The sequence below is a fragment of the Thermobia domestica genome, chromosome 2 (assembly GCF_964235325.1).
Source record: "Thermobia domestica chromosome 2, izTheDome1.hap1.1, whole genome shotgun sequence".
Lineage (NCBI taxonomy): Eukaryota > Metazoa > Arthropoda > Insecta > Zygentoma > Lepismatidae > Thermobia > Thermobia domestica.
Window position 1 is genome coordinate 201,493,869 of NC_137455.1, and position 22,829 is coordinate 201,516,697.

General features: G+C 34.6%; 1 protein-coding gene across 1 annotated transcript in view; it reads left to right on the top strand.

Moving 5' to 3' along the window:
* The window catches only part of bbg (PDZ domain-containing protein big bang), a 956,487-nt gene that overhangs the window by 182,372 nt on the left and 751,286 nt on the right, over window positions 1-22,829 (top strand). Inside the window, exon 2 of the mRNA XM_081748413.1 lies at window positions 16,487-19,437. Coding sequence (XP_081604539.1) covers window positions 16,910-19,437 — 2,528 coding nt within the window. The 5' untranslated portion in view covers window positions 16,487-16,909. The remainder of the gene's footprint in view (window positions 1-16,486; window positions 19,438-22,829) is intronic.

Consider the following 22,829-nt stretch of genomic DNA (forward strand, 5'->3'; position numbering starts at 1 on the left):
AATGTGTTTCATTCAAATGTTTATATGAAATAACGGTATTAATTAAATTAAGCACCAAAGTGAAGTTGTCATATGTGTCAAATATCAGTAAGTACTCTTCGTTATTTTATTTCTCACGTGTTTACTCATGTTATAGCTGTCCTTGTTCCTTGTAAAGTTACCGTAGGTATAGTTACATCGAACAGTACGGATGCTTAAAAGTTGAGATCTGTTTTGTTTTTAGGGCAGGGTAGAAAAATTAGTTAGCAAATAAAATTTATATATATTTAGGCTAAAGGAGACGGTGATGATGAGTAATGAATGAAATGATGGAATGAAGAAAGTGGGAGAACCCTGAGGAAATCCACGCACATAGTGTTTGTCCACCACAAGGTTCACATGGTGGGGCTGGGATCGAACCAGGGATCCCAAGCACCATAGGTGAACGCTCTACCACTGAGCCACCGCGGCCCCCTTTATATAAAAAGTGTAGTTTTACAAGTTACATTAGAATATTGTATGTGATGTAATCAAAGTTGTTTCAAGGGAAGAGTATTAAAAATCCGTAGTACTATTGAAGAAGTTTTAGAAGCAAGTACTGTTTCTTATGGGGATCTTAATTAGGAAAATATCATAGAATCTCAAATTACTAGAAACCTCAGTTAGGAAAACCTTTTTACCAGTAAAGAACACCATATTTGTTGTTGATGATTGCTCTTTGGTGACAAAGTCCGCAACAACTCCAATGTTGCTCTTCGCAGATACAAATTTGGAGAGGTTCTGCAACTTTCTATATGAATAAATTTGCTTTGTCTGATATGGTTGTACAATATCTCAATAGTAATTCAATTGTTCAATATTAATTTTCTTAATCCCGGAGAATATTATGAGTAACTCTGTGCTTATTGATAAGCATATTTCTCTTAAAATGATTTTATATATTACAAAGAGAAAACGTGAATAGAACTAAGTTTCTTTTTAAAAATATATTTTTTTTTGAAACTCTTCTTGTCTTCTTATATTATAAATAGAGAGGAAGATTTACACAATCAAAATCTGAATATCATACTCTTACCTTAAAGTACAGGATAATACTAGAGAATCTTCGTTTCCTGGCAAGCTTACAGACTTCAAACAAGTTTCGTTCTTCCTTTACGATTTTAGTGGAAAATTAACTTCTGCGTAATATTCTCTTTTAACGTGATAAAATTTAATTGTTGCATCAGTAATAAACACAAACATACATGAGCTCACGTTCCAATGATTAATGAAAGGAAGAAAGAAAAAAATAAAACACTAATGGAAAACAATTTGTTATGAAAATCTCTGAACATGGATCAAACAAATAAATGCAGCAGTTTTACTTCTGTTACTGTAGATATTGATATGTATTGTCGTAAATGATGAATTAATAATTATTGATATTTAAAATCTAATAGTTGTTGGCTTTAACATATTAAATTTCAAACATTGTTAAGTGATGATATAATGTAATTCGAATTTGAAAACAAAAATTAACAAAATAATACTAATAGCCTGGAGGATCTCTGGCGTCATACTATAACTTGGAGAGAAGATAGTTAATAGGTATTGGAATATGCGAGGTGATCCTGTATCAGTCTATATATCCAGTTACTTCACTTGGTTCAGGTCGCAACATGGTTTAGAGTCCGTACCGTAAATAGAATTACTTACTCGTTCTTTGAAATCTCTGTACTTATAAAAAAAAGGAAGATAAAATAACAATCAAGGAATTAATAAGATATTATTATACAACCTTGCGAATTTAGTCAAGAAAGAAAAAAAAAACAGTCATATAGTATTCAACCTTAAAAAGTTAAACAACCTATTTAATACTAAATTTTATAATCTCAATTTCAGAATATAGGCAATCAAGGATGCAAGATCTGTGCCTTTAAGAAAAAAAAAAAAAAACTCGGGTGAGGTAGAAGGAAAAGGAAAAGGAAATCTCTGTGTTCTATAGGGGGTAAAGATTATTATTATTATTATTATTATTATTATTATTATTATTATTATTATTATTATTATTATTATTATTATTATTATTATTATTATTGCACTAATCGCACTAACTCGTTAGTTTATTTTTTATGTATGATTCCAGCTGACCCAATAAATACGTAATTTGTCAAACAATTCCTGAATCTATTTTGCTAGTGAAATTGTAGCTTATCGTTTCTTTTCCGCAGCGAGGTTATATGAGACATAGACCTATGGTTTAAGGTAAAATCTGAACAACCATCATACGTTCAGTGCACTTCCATCAAGGCAGGGTTACCAACCGACCAATATGTTTGTCACATTTAATTGTATATTTTGAGGCTTAAAATACTATTATTCTTAACTGTTTTGAGAATCATGAGCAGTTGCCGATAATTATATTTTTTACAGTTGGCAAACCTAACCGGGGATTTTACCAGGACTATGTGCAACAGAGGCATAGGCGATAGCGATTAGACCAGAGGCGAGGCCTTTGTTTGTGAAATGTTTCTGTATATAGAACTAGTGTTGCGAAAATGAGACGAGAAGTGAATTTTTAAATTCAAGACGAGACGAGACGAGAAATGTCTTTAGTCTCATGAGCAACACTAGTTCACCCAAGTCTTCGATTAAAAAAGAAAAAAAAAAACTGTTATATGATTCATAGTACAAAAACTATAAGTTAATAAAGTTATAGTACGAACATAATGAAGAATATTTATCAACGTTTAAAGACACACAAGTCATTGCACAATATTCTTACCTAATAACTATATGTTGCTATATCACATCTTTCGTGGACCTTTCATGACATGGAAGGATTCTGATAACTTCTAGATTATTTTTTTAAAATCAGGGCATAAATTTAAATTTTGTGCAGAAGTTTGCGAAAGCAGACGAGAAAAAGTTAAGACGATACTAGAAAAGAGCTTTCCGAGAATCGAGACGAGACGATACGATACTTCTACAAAATTACAAGACATGACAAGAAATAGTGAGGGCGTACTAGTACTCGAGGTAGAAGTAATTGGTATAAAGCTGACTTTGGTCTCATTTGATGCAAAATGCATTCAAGAGTGGCACATTAAAAGCCCACCGCTACTCAAGTTGGGATAATGCATACAGGATGGTCCAAAGTTGCTAAATTTACCATTTAAAGTGCATAGAATATGGTATAGAATATCTTTATGTAGTAAAAATATAACTCACATGAGGACTTTAATTCCTTCCAAGTTGAAAACTGTACAGTTTTACACAATTATATGCTTTTTTCGTTTCTTTGAAGTTAAATTCCTACATGGTGACACAAAAAAACATGCCATTGTTCTTTGAATGAAAAGAAGCAACGAAGAGTCAACGTTCTGTTGAAATAGACAACGCGAAAACCTTTTATTATCTCAAAGTGAAAATCAACAATGGTATCTGCTAAAAGTTATTAATACATCGAACGCTGCTACGTCTACATTATCATGTCTAATTGAGCGAAGCTAATGACATTCTTTCAATGACGATTTTGTATTATATATCTTCTTTAAATTTTGAAGCCCAACCTTCACAAAGTTACAAATATATTTCTGTTTTTATGCTATACTGTGAATTAACATGCCATATAAAATGGCTACCTGTCGGAAGTTACAGATCTTAGCTCACAGGTGGATATACATCTCATATGGTGCAGTCTGGATACAACAAAAATGATGGGGTTCAGAAGGTGGAATCAAAAGAACTTCTAACCCTTTTAATATTTAGCAAACGTTGAAATTATCATGGTACTCGAAAAGTAATACGTTCCATGGCATGGATGTGGTAGTAATGGATATAGATAAAGTAGCAGATTCCTGTAATACCTCACACGCGCTATTCAGTAACTATCTAAGAGACTTAATTAAGACCAGATATTCAAGTACCACTTACCGCTTATGAATCAAATAATATCCATGCTTTATCTTCTGAGGGCTGAAACCAATTCCCCAAATGAAGTCAGTAATTACGTTGTCACCTGACTTAAACTGTGATATGGCATGGGATATAAGTTGGAGTTTTCACGCCTGTCACAACCTAAGACTCAGCTGGTCTGGCTACATGTGAAGTCTGTACAGTGGTTCATTAGTTGAAATCTGAAATGCATCTGCTTTCATTGACCTTACTCCAGCGATGAGATTTGTATATACTTCACTATTTAAATATATCGAAACCCAAGCTCGTCAGGTCAGTGTTGAAATTCCATGCGTTACTTTCGATCAACTATTGTGGAAATAATATTGAAAAACAAAATTAGCTTTGTCTGCCGTGTAGGTGAGTTTCACATGCTGTATGAACTTCATCGATAGCATTTGTACGATTATGGATGGTTCTAGACTTTGTGAGAAGCATTTCATGAGAACTACGGTCCAAAGAACATTGGGAGCTCATTTCCCAACTGAAGTTGCTTTGATGAACTTATTGTTAAAAAGAATAATTCCTAACACAAACTCATGAGTTCAAACAGGATTCGGTGCTTTTAATACCAAATATAAAGTTAATACTAACAGTGGCAAGATATGACTGTATGTGGTAGGAATGAGTACACTAAGATTCTGTCCTAGAACCGCAAGCAGACCCATCTATCTCAGATGAAGACTTGAACAACCTAAAAGACTTGTGCAAGAAACTGGAATCTCATGAATATACTCCAAATGTTGACAGTGAATGTGCCGCACTCCTCAAACAACAAAATGAAAGACACAGAGAGATAGAATAATTATCTTCAATACTGCGAACAGCAAAACTGTGGATTCAGTACCTTGGGTACATAAAAATAGTGAAGATATTCATTCGCGCAAAAAGAACTGGCAAGTGGAGTCATCACCTCACAGCTCTTGAAAATATGTTGAACCTTTTTTCAGCTGCTGGCCACAATCTATACTAAATGTGCCCGTCTGTATCTGCAAATAATGAGAGAACTGCATGAAATGCATCCATGGCTTCATAAAAAAATTTACAAAACAACAAAGTTCGACGATCGAATCGGATGTGGGCTGAGCTCTGCAGATGTAGTCATTGAGCAATACCTAATGAATGTTCTCAAAAGGCAGAACGGATTAAGGAGGGGTTCTGGAATGACAGAAAATAATCGTCTATTATGGATTTACAGTTTGCATATGTGCTTATTTTCTGGGGTAAGTTTCAAATTATCGGAACAGCATATTGAAATGGGAGTATCAAGGATGAGAAAGGACTATGATTAATAGCAGTAAGTTTGCTAACTGATTTGAAGTTCACAATGCATTTGACACTGAAAGGATCATTTTGAGGAGCATATCTACAGCATTAGTGCTACAGATGACTTGGAATGACGCTGAACTAGTAAGATTTCGCACTCATCAGCAACTGAATAATGTAATATTGACAGATGTGACTTATAAGAAAAAGAATCAAGCGAAGAGACTGACACAGAACGTAAACCAAATTAAAATATTTATGAGGAAACCAGACAAAGGAAGCCTTGGCAGAGTGATTACAAAGGATGTTACACGGTTTATCATCCACAGATAAGATTCAGATCGTTGTGGGCGGTACAGCAGCACTTCGTCGAGTTCATTGGACGAAGAAAATTTCAGAGATACGAGTGGATGATATTATCAATCAATACCACTCTTAAGAGGTGTCGAGGTCCGGACATGGATTTTCCATTTCTTTGATGGATATTATTCTCCAAGTACGAAAAGTCGTGACGAAGGAATTAAATTCTATATTTATGCACTAGATGTGTTTTCTTGACTCCTCCACTGACATGATGTATCAGTCAGGAAACATTTTTATCCAATACCACAAACACAAATTTATAGCTTTTCTTTCTCAGCCACTTATGTTAGACAGTTATGGTATTGCCCAGTCCATTGGAGATGAACTGCCTAATTGTCCAAGCGGCTCTGAAATATGATGCCTCGGGTAACTTTGATATTGTCATTGTGGTTGCTGGTAACACATACATCTAGATTCTGCTAATATATCACTTCAAACCTGAAATATGTGATATCTTCGTTCACAAAAAGGTGAAATCAAGAGCAGTGAGTGTACAGAGTAAGTGTCCGTGAACTATGTATTAATATAACACCGGCTATGTCATCACATATCTGACGTTTCATGGCATCATTTATTTGTACCTTTTAGTGTTGGAAAACCTAGTACATATAACAAATTCTGAAGTGCACAGGAGGCAAGAGGGCTAAGTAACTCATTCCTGACTTTTTAGAAAACCCTGCAGATGTTGCTGAAATCGACATGCCATCACTGTCGATTCTTTATGGTGAAGACCCTGACACATCTTAAAACTTCGGTACTTGACTTACAGCGAGCTATCCCTGGACCAAATAACTTAAGTATTCCGTAAAGACCGCCTCCTACAGAGAATGCTGTGTATTTCTATATTTTACGAATATCTGCAAGTAGTGCGTTAAAAACCCAGTACGAATATCTGCAACGTTCTTGACCCAACTAAGTGAGGCTGGATGTTTGGCAATAACACGTATATTCCAATTCAAATCGATCTCGCACCAGCGAAAGGGGCTCTCCTGAAAGTGATCCAGAGCAAATGGACAGCTTCATCCAGGAACCTGTGCAGCACAAATATCTGCTCATGCCGGAAGCATGGGCTGAAATATGTATCATCATGTGCTCAGTCTCACAGTGGATTATGTTGCAATGCTGATATTCTTGATTTATGTCACAGCGACGAAGATTTTACAACGAAATTAAATGTGCACGTATGTGGTAACATTTATTAGAAGTGAACGATGTGCCCAATTTCAGGTACAATTCAGATAGCCTACTATTTTTAAATATAAAATGTCAGATATTAGTTTCTTGTTACTTATTTTTGTTAACTGATTTAATTCGTATGGTAGTAGCTTTCACGCATAATTATACATTGAGAAGCGTGCATTCCCTTCACAGTGCAAAATATCTCAAACATGATACTTCATTTTCAGAAATTATGATGTTCAGAATCGTTTTATATCTTCAGCAGATTTTTTTTTTTTTTTTGCTACATCTTTGCTTCTATTACGTGAATAAACAATAATATTTCGTACATTCTGTATATTCGCATAGACCCTGTGACTTGAAACTATCCAGTCTTCCACTTTGAACGGATTGAAGCCTTCATGTGAGTCATATTTTTACTTTATAAAGTTGTTCTATACAGTATTTTTTTAAATGCACTTTACATGGTAATTTCAGCAACTTTGGACCACTTTGTATACAATATCTCAATTTGGATAGCGGTGAGCATTCTGCAATCTTGGATACATTCTGCATCAAATGTGACCAAAGTTAGCTTTATATCAATTACTTCTAGGTTGGCCCTATTTTTCAACTGGTGCGCCTACACTAAAAACCTTATTTCTCATTTCACTTCACTTTGTGGGCAACAAGAAATGGGAATTTATAGTCTTTGGCGTTATTTGTTCATGCCATTCATGAAGCATTATTTTTCTTTGATATAAGATTGTGAGGACGTCTTTTATTAATAAGATCCCAAAAGTAAGGAATGAAGTAAATGAATGTCGCGCAGTATTTTTACAGTAAATTTCATGTAAATATATGTAACTGAATCGGTTATTTTACCATTTTAGAAAAGATATATGCTTATTTGTGTCTTAGTTATTACATCAATATGTAAAAAAAGGAATAAAAAGAAAGAAAGAAAGAAAAAAGAAACTATATTTTGTTACATCCTGGATGCTTCCTAGAAGAGAAAATGGACACTGTTTGTAAGATAAATAGTCAGAGAATCCCTTCAAAATTGAACAGAAACTATATATATATTTATCACATTAAAGTTTTTGTAGTGAGATTAATTTTCTCGTGATAGCTCTTTATGACTGGAGACTCATACTCTTAATTACGATAGCTCTTTGTAACTTGAGACTGACTCTGACTCAGTCACGATAGCTCTTTACGACTTCAAACTCTGACTCTGAGTCGCGATAGCTCTTTACACTTAAGACCCTGAGTCACGATACCTGTTTACGATTTAAGAATGTTGACTTTGAACCACGATTGCTCTTTACGACTTGAGACTCTGACTCACAATAGCTCTTTACGACTTAAAACTTTGATTGTGAGTCACGACAAATGTATATGGGACAAATTTCTCGCCAATAAGCAATACATAAAAATATCTATCATCTTCATAAAAATATTTCTGTTAATATACTTTATCTACACAACTGACAAATACACGGCTTTAACTTTGGAACCACTTATAACTTAAAATCTGAGTAAGGCAAACATTTACTATGGCTAATCTGTGTTACAATTTCAGCAATATATGATTGCCTTCATCAGATACCTGATAAAGACTGTGATATATTGCCAGAACTGTAACACAGATTGGTATGAGAGTTTGCTTTGATGAGATTTTATTTAAGATTGTATGGTTAAATGGAAAAAGATATAAAGGTATATCACTTCGTTCAGTCAGACCATCCGATTGTGAATCGATTGTAATAACTTTTCATCTATGTATACCTGCTTTGTAAACAATAGAACTACTTTCAGAATTACTCATATGCTGTTTGCTTGCCAAATCAATTACTTCGAAATATCTGGTTGAAAAGAATTAGGGGAAGGCAGTAGCGTACTCAGGAATATATTCCGGGGGGTCCAAACTCAATATGAAGGTATTTTATATTAAAATTCCTAAAATTGCCCCTAAAAATAGGGTAAATTTACGCAAAAGTCGAAATTTCGGAAGGGGCCCGGACCCCCAGGACTCACCCTCTGCGTACGTCCCTGGAGAGCGGTGGGATTGAGCAAGAATCTAATGCTTTACCGTAGACATAATCACATTCGCGAATCAGAGTTTAAACTAGCAAAACATTAACATGATTAAAAAAAAAAAAAAAAAAAAAAAAAAACTAAATCTGAAGAACCATATACAGAAAATATACATAATTTTAAATTTAGTTTAAATAACAGGTATATCAAGAAGAAGTTTGCTTTTTAAAACGTCTTTATTATTCTGGCTGTTTCTAGTACTAAAAATTTCAACAAATTAAATTAAATAGAAACATATTATTAAGGAAAGTGAATGCAAGTCGTGTAATGCCAGTTTGAGCGCTGCACACAGAATTAGTTACACATCTTACTTTTCTTGTGATATTATTTACTATTCAACTCCATGAACTTTGCTTTTCCTTCTTGGGATGTTTTATTACAAATTTGTCATGGAAATTGTGTTAAATTAAGAAACCTACTTTCTTCTGTCAAAAGTTGGTCAACGTCGTGCGATGCTTTCTTCGTACATCCATCCAGGATCCCTTTTCTTCCTTTCACGAGAAAGTATTTGTAATTTTTTTAAAAAAAGTTTTTTACCTAAAGGAAAAGGTAAACGAATACATTCATACATGTGTAATTTGATGGGCGCGTACATGATATATAGAACTTTATATGGACTTAATGTAAATAAGTGTATCCTCCTATAGACACCTATATCTCTCTTTTTCTTATGAAAAGCTGCAAAACTGGTTGTTTACAGTGAGTCAGCAACAAAAATTGTGCGCAACCACCGCTTGTAGTGGGTAAAAGACAACAAGGTCCATGACCTCTTCTTGGGAGGTGCATTGGTAGTTTACATGAATCTCTTTCAGGACTTTATAATTACTAAATTTGTACCTATAATTATCGTCATCATTATCATCATGGTGTAAGAGCTATCCCTTTCACTGGTTTGGTGTGTTCCAAGTTTTTCTAGTCAAATGTTTGAATGATCTACAGACGAAACAATGATAATCACTCTCAACAGCAGTTAATAATTAACTGTCTGATAAAGGACAATGACGAAGGAGATAATAAGTTGATTTGTTTGGAGGTTAACGTCTCTTTTCAGTCTCTGGGGATGTATGAAACGTGAACCTAAAGTTTAGTGTGGGGTCTGAATCACATGAGATCGAGAATCAAACCGTTCCTGCGACAATGACATAGTATACTAACCATATAACTAGAAGGCAGTTTAAGGAGTAATTGAAATAACTCAGGATTGAATTGCTTTTGGTCTTGGTTTCCCGAACAATAGGCTTATTTACTGAATCTGTTTCATAACGCTACCTTAAAATCAGTGTTAATAACTTCAGTTGAAGCAGTCTCTGTAGTTCGCTTGGCTATAGTTCCAAGGAAAACTTATGCACCGTAGATTTGTTCTACTTTGGCAGTTTACTGTTCCTTTAATATATGGAAGTCTGATGATATGGGATCGTACAACTTACTGTGAAATCCGAACTATATGAACTAGAATGCTGGTATGTCCTTCACTTTACATTTGTGAAAATTTAGAAACATTGGTAACGTAAAAGTAAGACATAGTGTCTATAGGATAAAGAAGTAAAAGGAAAGAAAATAATACAGAAGTCATCTAGTCATAACTGTTGACGCTGTCAGTCTTGAATTAATGATTTTAGAATTAAGCAACTTGCTGTTTTATATATATGTGACAGCTTCTATACCTTAATGGAGCAGATATAAAAAAAATAATAGTCGGAATGATAAGGAAAATCTCTAAAAATTCACTCCATTAACAAGATGTTGCACCATACCATGCTCTTTTGACGTGACCTAAGATTGAGCTCCCTCTGGCTCGATTTTGGTAAGTATCTACCCTGAGCTCTCAGAAATAGAAACACGCTTTAGAGCCAATTATTCCTAGAATTCGAACCAGTTATCGACTCTTTTTAATCTTCGAGCAACACTAAGAGTGAAAAGTTTTGTGATCGTGGAAAAACAAAAAATCGAATTCGAGATTTCAATAAATATACACGTTTCATGCTCTCGATATGGTAAAAAAAAAGTAATTTTTTGATTCCTTTCTTTCGTCTCGATGTACTTGTTCTACACATGCTCAGAGGTATATACCGCTGAAAGTATGCGGACCAAATTTTAAACTTACTTTTTTTTTCTAGAGAGGATTTCGAATTTTCTTCCTACCCTGAAAAATAAGGGTACTTTAGTGGAGGGTTAAAATAATAATAATAATAATAATAATAATAATAATAATAATAATAATAATAATAATAATAATAATAATAATAATAATAATAATAATAATAATCAATTTTCTCGCAAGTAACTAACGATTGTGTTTGTATTTTATAAATCATTGTTTCATTAACAGCCTATAATTTAACGTAAGTCATTCTAAAAATAAATAAATAAATAAATAAAATCGGAAACGTTAGTTCTGGCGATTTTCTCAAAAATGACTCAGGCGATTTTGCTCATATTTCATAGCTAAACATTTTTGTTAAGAAACCTACAGCTATTTCTCTTGAAAAGACCTCTAGGAATAGTTTACCGGGTAATTAGTTCTTTTTTTTCCCCTCCCGGACGATTTTACCAAAAATTGCTTGGGCGATTTTCTTCACATTTCATAAACACTTCACTAACAGCTTTGTACTACGACACAAGTAATTTACGTTGGAAGAAGTAAGAATGAGTAGTTTAGAGGTGGGAGTTTATTTGCTTTCAAGCGACAGTAGTAGTAAATAGTCTTGTGATCATTAATAATAATAATAATAATAATAATAATAATAATAATAATAATAATAATAATAATAATAATAATAATAATAATAATAATAATAATAATAATAAACTCTTGGTGTTTTGTAAGTACTCGAGTACTTATGTTCCTACCCTAGATTGTGGCATGATACATTTAATTCTGGATCCCAGAAAAGTTAGTTTTATTGATATGGTGAGCTTTCTTCCAATGAAGTTTTTTCGAAAACGCCTTATTATAATTTTATTCCTATTTCATAAAGAAACATTTCAGTAATAATTGCAGAATGACATATTTTAATTTAAGATATGGGAGCGAGAAAGTTCGTTGCGGTGGCCCTTACTTTTTATTGTTCACATTTGTTACCATAGGCATACTTAAGTTTGTTTGGGGGTATTAAAACTTTACAGGACGAAGTTTTATATTAATGTTACATAGTCATATTCAAAGTTACCTTCTTCGGCGCATATTTGGAATGTAGAAGTAAGAATAAAAGGAATTACAAAGAATATAAGCAATTTTGAGAGAATATCTTGATTTTTATCTCATAAATTTTACTGTATTAATTTGTATCTATTTTACTATATATATTTGGTACCTTCAGTGGCTTGAAACACCTTAGCTCCATCCGTCATTGCGCTATTGTTGCCAGTTATTATTTATTTTGTTCAGATAAACATGATATTAAATTCAATATCAAACAACTCAGAAAACGTGCTTTATGAGGAATATCCTTCGCCACATTGAAATGTCTAACAAATACAATTGTATCATTCGAATATTTTGCTGTTTAGATACCAAAATATTCGAGTTCAAATATAAAAGCATACGATTTTCACGTACTTTAATAACACATACGAGAAATTCGCATATGTGTTTTATCTTGTCTTCAATATAAATCATGGCGATTACGCTCAACATATCAAGCGCTTAGCTAACATGTTGCTAAGCTCTTGATATACAGGATGCTTCAAAAAAGACTGTACAAATCTGTAAATTCATATAAACTTATTGAGACTATTTTCAGAGCTGGTTTTAGTATCATTTTGTAGCAAAATAGATCTAAATATTTTCCTCTTGTAGTTAGGTTTAGTGTGACTTCCATTGGTAATTTTGCAGATATGCCATCTAGAGTCGATTTCTTGCCAAGCTCGTTGAAGTCTGCAAAACTTCGATTCTTCAAACCAAAATACACAGTGCACTCGGAACCAGTGAAGGCATCATCTTTGCTGAAACGTTCGCTAGCTCTTGCAGTAATGCTACTTTGTACTATGTGCTACGTAAGTCAAAACTTGGTCCTTTTGCTACAAAATGACACCAAAACTAGGCTCTGAAAGTAGTCTGAATAGTTTTATGAGTTTACAAAATTGTAAATTGTAATGTAATCATGAGCACACAGGATTTTAAAATAAAGATTAAAAGAAACCCTATAGAATTAACATTGACCCGTTTTGTCGTAACAGTTGCCGTTTCACTGGTAACACATAAGTAAATGATCCATCACCGTTGCTCCATGACCATTATACATAATGCGAATAAGAGTCCGGGTTTCGTTGCGGAGCTACTTTTGTGGTATATCCGTGATTTTGGCTAGAGCAGATATGAGTCTGTGATGCCACACAACTCTTTTCTAACTCCAATATACACTACTTGAGATAGTCCCGAAGTTTAAACTTATAGAACAGAAGATAACAACTCTGAAATTAAACCTTTTTGCACCCATAATACTAACTGATCTTGGGCAATATTTTTGACTCTGAAAATAATTCGTTATTTAAAAAAAATACCATGTATACACAATAAAAACTTACAGATAAAACTATTTCTTTATTTTTTGGTATAAAAATTTCCTCTACTGGCCCAAGGCATTCTATGCTAAAAGAAAGCACACCTGATCGTGCATTCTTTTGACAAGATTTCGTTTTTCCCCCTGAAGAACTCTTCATAAGTGATTGGTTATGTAGTTCTTCTTTTGACAGGGAAATAATTGGTTTTTGTGTTATTTTTCGTAGAAGCATCCCGCCCACCTGCATAAGTATGACACTACCGCCCATACTTAATAGAAAGTGCATTCCGGGAATCATTACATGTTGACTGCTCTATTTTTATTTTGTCTTTTTTCTCTCTCTCCATGTAGAGGAAATCTCCTTATTTATTTTTATTCATTAACCTGTATCGATAATTTTTTTTTCTAGGCAAGAGGTCACGTTTTCTTCCCCTTGAACCCAATCTGTTACCCAAACCGGTTTTTCACCTTCGTTATTATTTCTCCCCGCTCTGTACAGCAGTTGTAGCTTCAATACGCATGCAATACAAAGTTTTATTGTCTATTAATTTCTTTTCTACAAAGTAATGACGAATTGACTTGATGCACTACAGTGATAGTACAGTATTTATGTATACCTCAATTGCCTTAGTGCAGTAAAAGAAGAAATGAATATAGTTTGAGGCAATTTTTTTTTCCTGCTTAAGTGAAATCTAATTGCATTGAATGGTACGATCCTTGCAATTAGTAGAAGTTATTCTGATCGAGACTCCAAGTTTAAGAGTTCTAAGGTCAACTGTTACAAGCTTATTCACGTGCTTTTTGATAATATATGTTATCATCGGCGTTGAATTCCGAAACACAAATTTTCTGCTTTCTTTTGTGACAAGTGGAACAAGTCACTAAATAAGGACATATTTAGAAGACGACAATAACCTGGTCATCCAAAATTATTACTATTATTATTATTTAGCACACGCATGTCTAAATAGTTACAGCGTTCTTGTCTTTCTGGGAGAGATCCAGGTTTGATTTTGGTGTGAGGGCTAATGTGGTTCCAATTCTGCTGTAGAACTAAGGCTCACATAGCCTGAATCCTCAAAATGAATGTTAAAACCAAAAATACTATTATAATTTATGATGGCAACTCGTTATTATTCTGAGAGAAAAATAGATATGACAGAGAGAAAATAGATGGATAGATAGGATAAATTAATAGAATAGGTACACAATTCAAAAATGAGGTGAAAATATTGTGTTGAAAATGATCCTATGGAATAGGAGAGTTTTGTGTAAAAACATCACAGGTGAAGAAGATACACATACACATCCTTCATCGCAGGAAGCAGTTGTGTCGTTTGTCTACACATATTAACTTGCAACAGAGCCAATCTTCAATCTTTATTGTCCTGAAAAGTTGATGATTTTTAATTGCGCCAATTTCCTATTAATAAAGAGCTATATGAACAGATTATTTTTAATCAAGGACTAAAAACAGAAAAAAAAGAAAGCTTCGTGGTGTTGTAGCTCTTAAAGGGTATAGCCTGGGATATGAGTCTTTGTTGGATGGGATGATGTGTGGCCTGATATCGACTTCCTGCTTCAATATTTCTGGTTTTCTAGATCAGAGTTCGTTACATCTTGATTCAAATATCTTCCAAGTTGCTGCACAACGCTTTCAATATTAAAATTCATACTATCCAGTCTACTACTTGGAAACATTGAAAAACTATGATAACCAAATATGATGAATAATAACAAAATACCTCTCAATTTGAGACAGATGCACAACTGAGGTTTCTGGAAAGTCAGAGAAATTATTTGCGAATTGTTTATCGTCATGGTATTTTGAATACTGAATAACGAAGACTGTGTAGTATTATATCGTAACATATATGCCTTATTTATTGTTTAAAATACACACAATGTGTAAGTAAAACAGTTGTTTTATAATTGAAATCAACTCAGTTCAACTTTATTGCATCCTCAGATCATATACATAGTATTGGATTTATCAGATTACATGTCACTAAAGCTAAAACTACAGATCTCAAGAACTATATAAAAGTAAATTTCCAGAAGATATATATTCTGAGTAGTTTCTTACATTTAGGAATATTTTGATCATTGTTTACTGCAGTATGTAATATGTTATTTAACTTGCGTTTGTATATGTGACTTTTTTCATACTTACTGCTTCTATGTTGAATTATATGAAAATTATTTTATCTAAGTGTGTAAAAATTATGTACGTCTTTGTTTAATGTGGAATTTGTAGAGTGTAAGTTTGTGTATATACTACTACTATACTATACATACTGCTCGATTGAAAATTGTGTTTCAAACCTCCGCAAGATGTATGTGAGGGATTTCCCAAAGGAACGTAGGGATTCCCTATAACCTGGCAAGTAATTTCTACGTACCTTTGGAGAATCCGTCACACATATCTTGCGGAGGTTTGAAGTATACATTTTTCAATCGAGCAGGTGTGACTTTGAGTGTCATGTTCTAAACCGCACTCTCTACGTATCGTTGTTTTACAATTACAGTCCTCTGAAGTTCATTTTCCCCACGCTTTCGGCACCTTATATCGCCGAAACTATCCCTCACTAACCAAAGTTCCAGAGGACTTTTTTGCTGGTTTCGGTGTCAGTAATCAGTTCCCGAAGTTTGTTCAAATAGTTTCTTACCACCCTGTATATATATATATATATATATATATATATATATATATATATATATATATATATATATATATATATATATATTCAATTTTCTCGAAAACTACGCATTGAGATCTATGGATCGGTACAAGCTTGATTTTTGGACTCTTTTTTTTTTAACAAGAATAATATTGTAGAAAATTTGAATGAGAATTATTACTTCCTTAATTAATTTGTGTTCAAATAATTAAATAGTACTTAGTTTAGTTCTTCCTAATCAGATTTCAGAAACTCAAGTTGTTACTAGTGTTTATAGATAAGTCTTTTATTTTACTCTATTAATTGCGGTTTCATAAACATGCACTTAGGTGCTAGACGTTTTCTAAAGAACATCACTTAAATAATTAATATATTCATTTTAATTAACTTAGCTTTAAGAGTAAGCTTGCTGTTTAATATGGTAACATATTCTGATTATAGTTTTCTTTGTGTACGATATACCTGGTACTAATTGTAAATTTTCTTCCTTGTGTTTTACAGGTGGTTACCTGCCCCTGACGTTTCGCATGATGATGGTGTTGGAGGAATCACGTATAAATTACATAAAAACAATGGAGAGCCGTTATATATGAGAATCATCTTGGCAAGAATCATTTACGAAACACATTATCTTTTAAAGTAGCAGTATTCTGTCACACGTTTCTTCCACTTACTCACCACCCAGTAGCATTTTCTGGTAAATATCGTGTGTGAACTCTTTAATAAAATTAACTTGCGATGTAGTGACAGTTTGTTGATATTAGTATGGCTTGAAAGAAAAGACTATATCTAATACTAGTAATGTTTCACGTAAAAAAGTGTTGATTGATTATCCTACTGGTAAAGTTCGTTAAATTCTGTCCTTGGATGCCTGTTTCAGGCATATTTAAATAATATTGAACAAAGAAATTTAAAAATATCACCATGGCAACCCCAGAGCATAGCCCTGCGTTAGAGATACGGCATAAAGCTCAACAAAGTCATGACTCGGGTGCTTACATAGATTGGAATTCCGATTCTGGAAGTCCAGCGCGTAAAAATTCAGGAGCAGAAGCCGATATTGGTTTGCCATATCTTGCAAGTAATGTTACAGGTGAATTTGTTACTGTCGTAGCTGTTGAAAATACTGTCAATGATATTGTTGATAGTGGTAAGGAGACACCATCTAGCGATAGCAGCGGTGTAAGTAGTAACATCAGTGACGAAGTGGTTTGCAGTGGAATAGACATTTGTAGCAACCAAAGAACAACAATAGTTGCCGAAGAAAACCCATTTGTGACTGTTTTGTCCATCGGAAACGAAGAGAGCGAATCGGCAAAAGATAAAGTGTCCCTCAGTGTTTCAGCGCCGGAAGATGTTATAGTGCCGCCACCTTTATTACAGCCACATAAAAATAATATCTGTGAAGTGAACTATGAAAATGACTTTGTTATTGATTGCAGTGACGATGATAACACCGAACGTGTGGAAGAAGTTCTAGTGTACCGTTTACCTGGTGAGCGACTTGGATTTGCATTAAAATTTGATGGTGGAGTGAAAACAGCTGAACTGGTAAAGAGATTATTTATTCAGTCATGTGCGTCTGATAGTCCAGCATCACGAGCGAATTGTAGTTGGGGATGTTTCAAAGAAGGTGATGAAATCTTGGAGATTGATGGTGTACCTGTGAATTCCATGACAAGACTTGATTGTGTACGTTGTCTCAAGGAATCGAATATGGTAATTAGATTAAAAGTACGTCACCCCAAATTTCCTTTAATTCCGAATACCACCAATAACCACACAAACAGTAGGAAACACCGAAATAGTACTTCTAGTACTGAGGAAAAATATGGTCCATTGCTTTCTGAAGACAATGATGATAATAGCAGTATTTGTAGTAGTTCCTCGAAGTCTTCATCAATTACACCCTGTGTTGTTAGTGAAGTGAAGAAAAGAAGCCCTCCTCCTCCAATACCACCAAGGAAAATACCTCGCAAGAGTCCTGCACCTCCTCCAAAAGTTCCAACAGTTATTGGACCTCCGAAAGGTTTTGCGGATGGAGAATCGACCGACACTTCAGTGCCAATTCCCAAGCCACGTGCTACCACCCCTCAGACTACCGGATCTCAAGATAACTCTTCCACTTCATCTAGAGAAACAACCCCGAAGACTCCAAGAGCTCGCATTATTGCATCACCTCGCTCCATAAGCAAACAACAACATTCGCCTGAAATTAAACGCAATACTCCCAAACGTTCGTCTACAATGTCTAATGGAACGGCTCCTCCAGAAGCAGAAGTGTATACAGATTTACTGGCACAAGAGGACCATGCTGCAAGAAATGCAGAATCGGAATCTGATGACACTGGTAGTAGTATATCTACAATAGTAGATCGATTGTCCCTGAATAGTGCATCCATGCCAACTACAACTAATTCAAGTTTCTCTGACACTTCTCCACAGCCCAAAATGCCAGAAGGAACAGGAACACCACTGACAACGCCAGTAACTCCGACAACTACATCATCCTCATCTTTTGACCTTGCCAAAGTTCTCAGTCCATTCGAACAGCTCGAACGCGAATTTTCTGATGCAGACTTCCTCTTAACAAAGCTTGTTTCCAGCACTAACAATCCATCCTCTGACGAAACTATTAAACCTGATGATGACTTAACATTCTCCACTTTGGATAGTGTAACTTTACAGCCACCACTGAGTTTCCAAGATGCCCCTCTGAGTTACGGTAATGAGGAAGTTCGCTCGGGTCTTCGCAAAATTGAAGATTTTAATGATACTATCGTGGGCAGTATCGAATCAGATATGACTGATAGTTCCTGTATTATTAAGCTTGAAGTGAATGAGAAAGAACCTTTCGCTAATTGCAACGGACACGTAGAAGAGTTCGAACAAGCTAAGAAACCTACCGAATTTTCAGGTAAAACAATTGATTGTTCTGAAGATGAACCAGCACCTGTCTTGCCTCCTAAACCAAGTCCTAGAAAAGACGGATCACGTTTCAGATCCGGCAAAAAGAGGCCTCCACCTCCACCCCCACCTCCAAGAAAGGAAAGGCCCCAACCCCCTCAGCCACCGTCGGATGACGAACAAGAAGAATGTAAAAATATTTCTATTAGAGATAATAAATCATCGCCACAAAACAAACCTCCAGATATTATTGTTAGTTGTGTGCCAAATCAAGGTGATGACAGTTTGGAAGGAGAACGAGAGAATATTTCTAATACTAGTGATACTATCACCACTGCTATTACTACTATCACTTCTACAAGCACCACCACTAGCAACAACTACACGAATATAGACACACTCACATTAACAGATATCAAGGCAGGTGATAATGAAGACGATCAAGATATTTCCGCAGATATTCCACCATTCCACTGGAGCATAAATCAATTGGCAACGATCGGCGAGGACGACGAAGAGAAGTTGGAACCCGAAAGCTTGGAAAAGTAAGTGAACTCCTTTTTTAGATATCATTTGCATGTTGTACTCACAGTTATTTCAGAATCAATAAGTGGTAAATTTATGCTAGATACTTGCAGTTCTATTATATTTTGAGAGGCTATTGTGCACCTTTATGCAGTCCTTATCGCAAAAAATTATAATTAGATTTCGCGAACTACATTATATAATGTTCGTAATTCTACGATAGCTTGAGGGGGAAAAAAGTCTTATTTTCTTTTCCAATAGGTGAAGAGATAAAAACTGATGGACGGTTAAGGATAGGTTTCACGAGCTGGATAAGGAAGTTTTGGAGAAGTGGGATTGATGTAACATCGAGTGAAAATTCATTAATTTTCTTCCCCAAAATGAATTTACGAAAACTGCTGTATTATACAGTGTGTCCTACTCGAAAGAGGCCCCACAAACATGTGTAGTAATTCCGCTGAAATGAATGTTTCGAGAATTTCTGAACCAGTTGCACGAAGAACTTACCCTCGGCTGGTACCAACATGATGGTGCCACATGCCACACGTCTCGAATGACCATGACTGAGGTCGAATCATTTTTCCCCGCAGAGTGATTTCGAAAGGAGTGTGACCCCACCCCCCAAGATCACCTGATTTAACACCACCTGGTTTTTTCCTCTGGGTTTTCTTGTAAACAGCTCCTGAGCCAAGGTCTACAGGAACAAACCTCACAACTTAGAAGATTTACGAGAGAACATCATCCGTGAAATCCAGGTAGTGACACCAAAGGTCCTGGCAGCAACATTCGAGAATCTGCAGCGTCGTGTTCAACTGTGTTTACAAGTCGAGGGTGGTCACTTGCAGCATCTTTTGAGATTCATCTTTATTTCCCTATGAGCAAAGTATGACATGTTCATTTCATTTCCTGTGTTTTATGCAAAGCCTTTAAGTATAATTTAAGCAAATGTTTGTGGGGCCTCTTTCGAGTGGGACACCCTGTAGTTGTCTTAATATTCCTCAGTATATTTTATGCCACTTACATAAGCTCGAAGGTAAGTCCTTGCATTTTGCTTTTCTATGGTTGTTCTCCAAGTGCCTTAGCGATTCAGAAGAAATTTCTTATATCTTCGTTCTTTAGACTTAAAAATCATGGAGATACATACATGGCTGAGGAATGTGAATATCAGTTAACCAGTTTCTAGTTTATATTTATAATTCATTCATGTTTGGAGTTATTTTAAGGTTCTTAGCTAAGTGTACCTAATTTTTTAAAAATATTAGTTAAAGACAGTAGAAAGTGAACCAGGTAGTATCTTCAAAATGCTTTAATTGAGCTACAAAACTTTTCTTATAGTCCAGAAGTTTCAGGGCGCAGTTTATGACGTCACAGTTGTTCGGCACACAAATGTATACAGATCCTCGAATATTATCTTTGAGCAAGACGATTTTGCTAATGTTTCAGTGTCGTTTTCATGTTATTACGTTTACAATACATCTTTCTGGATTTCAAAAAATGGCTACTATACATGAAATACTGAAAATAATTATATTTGGAAAAAAGTAACGGAAACTATTATGTGATAAAACGTTAAAACAACTAATTCCCTATCCCACTCTCAGCCAAGTTTTCTTCATGTTGGCCATTGTGAAACTGACCGTAGACCCCAATATGTATCCGAGACGAAAACATACTTATTTAGCTCAAAATACGACAGGGAAATATTTTATGTCGAAATTAACAGACGAATATATTTATAAACACATTTCAGACTTACTTTCAAATTTCTGACGCAGAGAACTTTCATTAAGACTTCAGTCGTACTTTAAATTTAATATTTTTAAAATTCTTTCTTAATCCATGAAGAAGACGCTGACTTCTGAAAAGGAAAGACGGGATGAGCGAGCGGCTAGAGTTGTGCCATCCATCCTGATTTCGGAGAAAAGTCCCGCCTCCAGAGGCACCTGTATTGAGATTTTTAAAATGTCTCTTGTATGTACCGACTTTCATGTTTATAGATTAAGTTAATGGCTATAATAATAATAATAATAATAATAATAATAATAATAATAATAATAATAATAATAATAATAATAATAATAATAATAATAATAATAATAATTATTATTATTATTATTATTATTATTATTATTATTATTATTACTGGAATTTAGTTTCCACATTATTATACAATTAAAAAAAAAGACTTAAAAAGAAGAAGAGTGCCGTGCAGGTGGGAGGGAGTGAGGTGACGGGCCTGAGCGCCGAAGTAAGGGGGCGCATAATTCAGGAGGAAAAATAAAAGCAAAGAAGAAAAGGAAAAAGAGAGAGGAAAAATGCTACTCGTTAGCAAAATGCATGTGCACATATATAAAATGGAAGGAAAAAATAATGAAAAGTGCTCAGAATCAGGAAAAGCAGGGTTTATTTTTGAAAATTTTCTTACACTTCGCGCCAACTATGGTGGCACTTCGCGGCTGGTCTGTTGATCTTACTCATATGTATGGGGGGCGCCGTTATATACTCTCGGCCTGGGCCCTGATTTTCCACGGCATGGCAGTATAGGCGGGTAGATAGGTAGGATGTACCCCCCGGCAGCATATAGTCTCTGGATAGGCTACAAATCACTTAAATTAGCTGTTTCCAGGTTATTATTATTATTATTATTATTATTATTATTATTATTATTATTATTATTATTATTATTATTATTATTATTAAAGATAGAAAAGGGACCGGTGGTATATTTCTCCCTATCCCTTCCTTCATTAGCTGCATGAAGTGTCCTTACATTTGGTTAGGAAAGACCTCGACTCCAATGACAGCTTAATCTTCAAAGTTCTGCACAACTCTTTCGTTGAACAAAGCAGGAATAAATATATTTCTATTGATTTGTAAAATACTCGTTATAAGCGTTTGGTACTACAGTTGTTTCGTTCGTTTGCTTAATTCTGTCTGGTTCGTTGTGGAGATCTTTTAGGTATGGGAACATACAGTACGTATATAATATGTTAACAGAACAATAAAAATTCCTTTGCTCTGTACTTACATTATTGGTTTGGCTTGCAAGTGTATCGTACTAAACACGTATGTACCGTACGTGTTTAATAATGCGTCATGCAAGAAGGGCCAGGTCGACGGGCAGGGGTCTTCTGGTATGGAGCACGTTTCGCCATAAAAATTAATTGGTTTCTTGAGAGAAGAATCTCTTTTCTAGTTTGCCCTTTGTAACCTAGCAATATAGGGTTATACTACCTACCCTTAAAGCTGACGGGCTTATTTTTGTAAGGCATTTATTTTAATGCTGGAAATGAAAAAAAAAAAAAAAAAAAAAAACATAAACACAGCTCAAATATTGCCAGTAAATTTTGGCAATAAATTCATGTTACCTTTGAAAAATACTTTTATAGTGATCTTTTCTAATTTAAAAGTT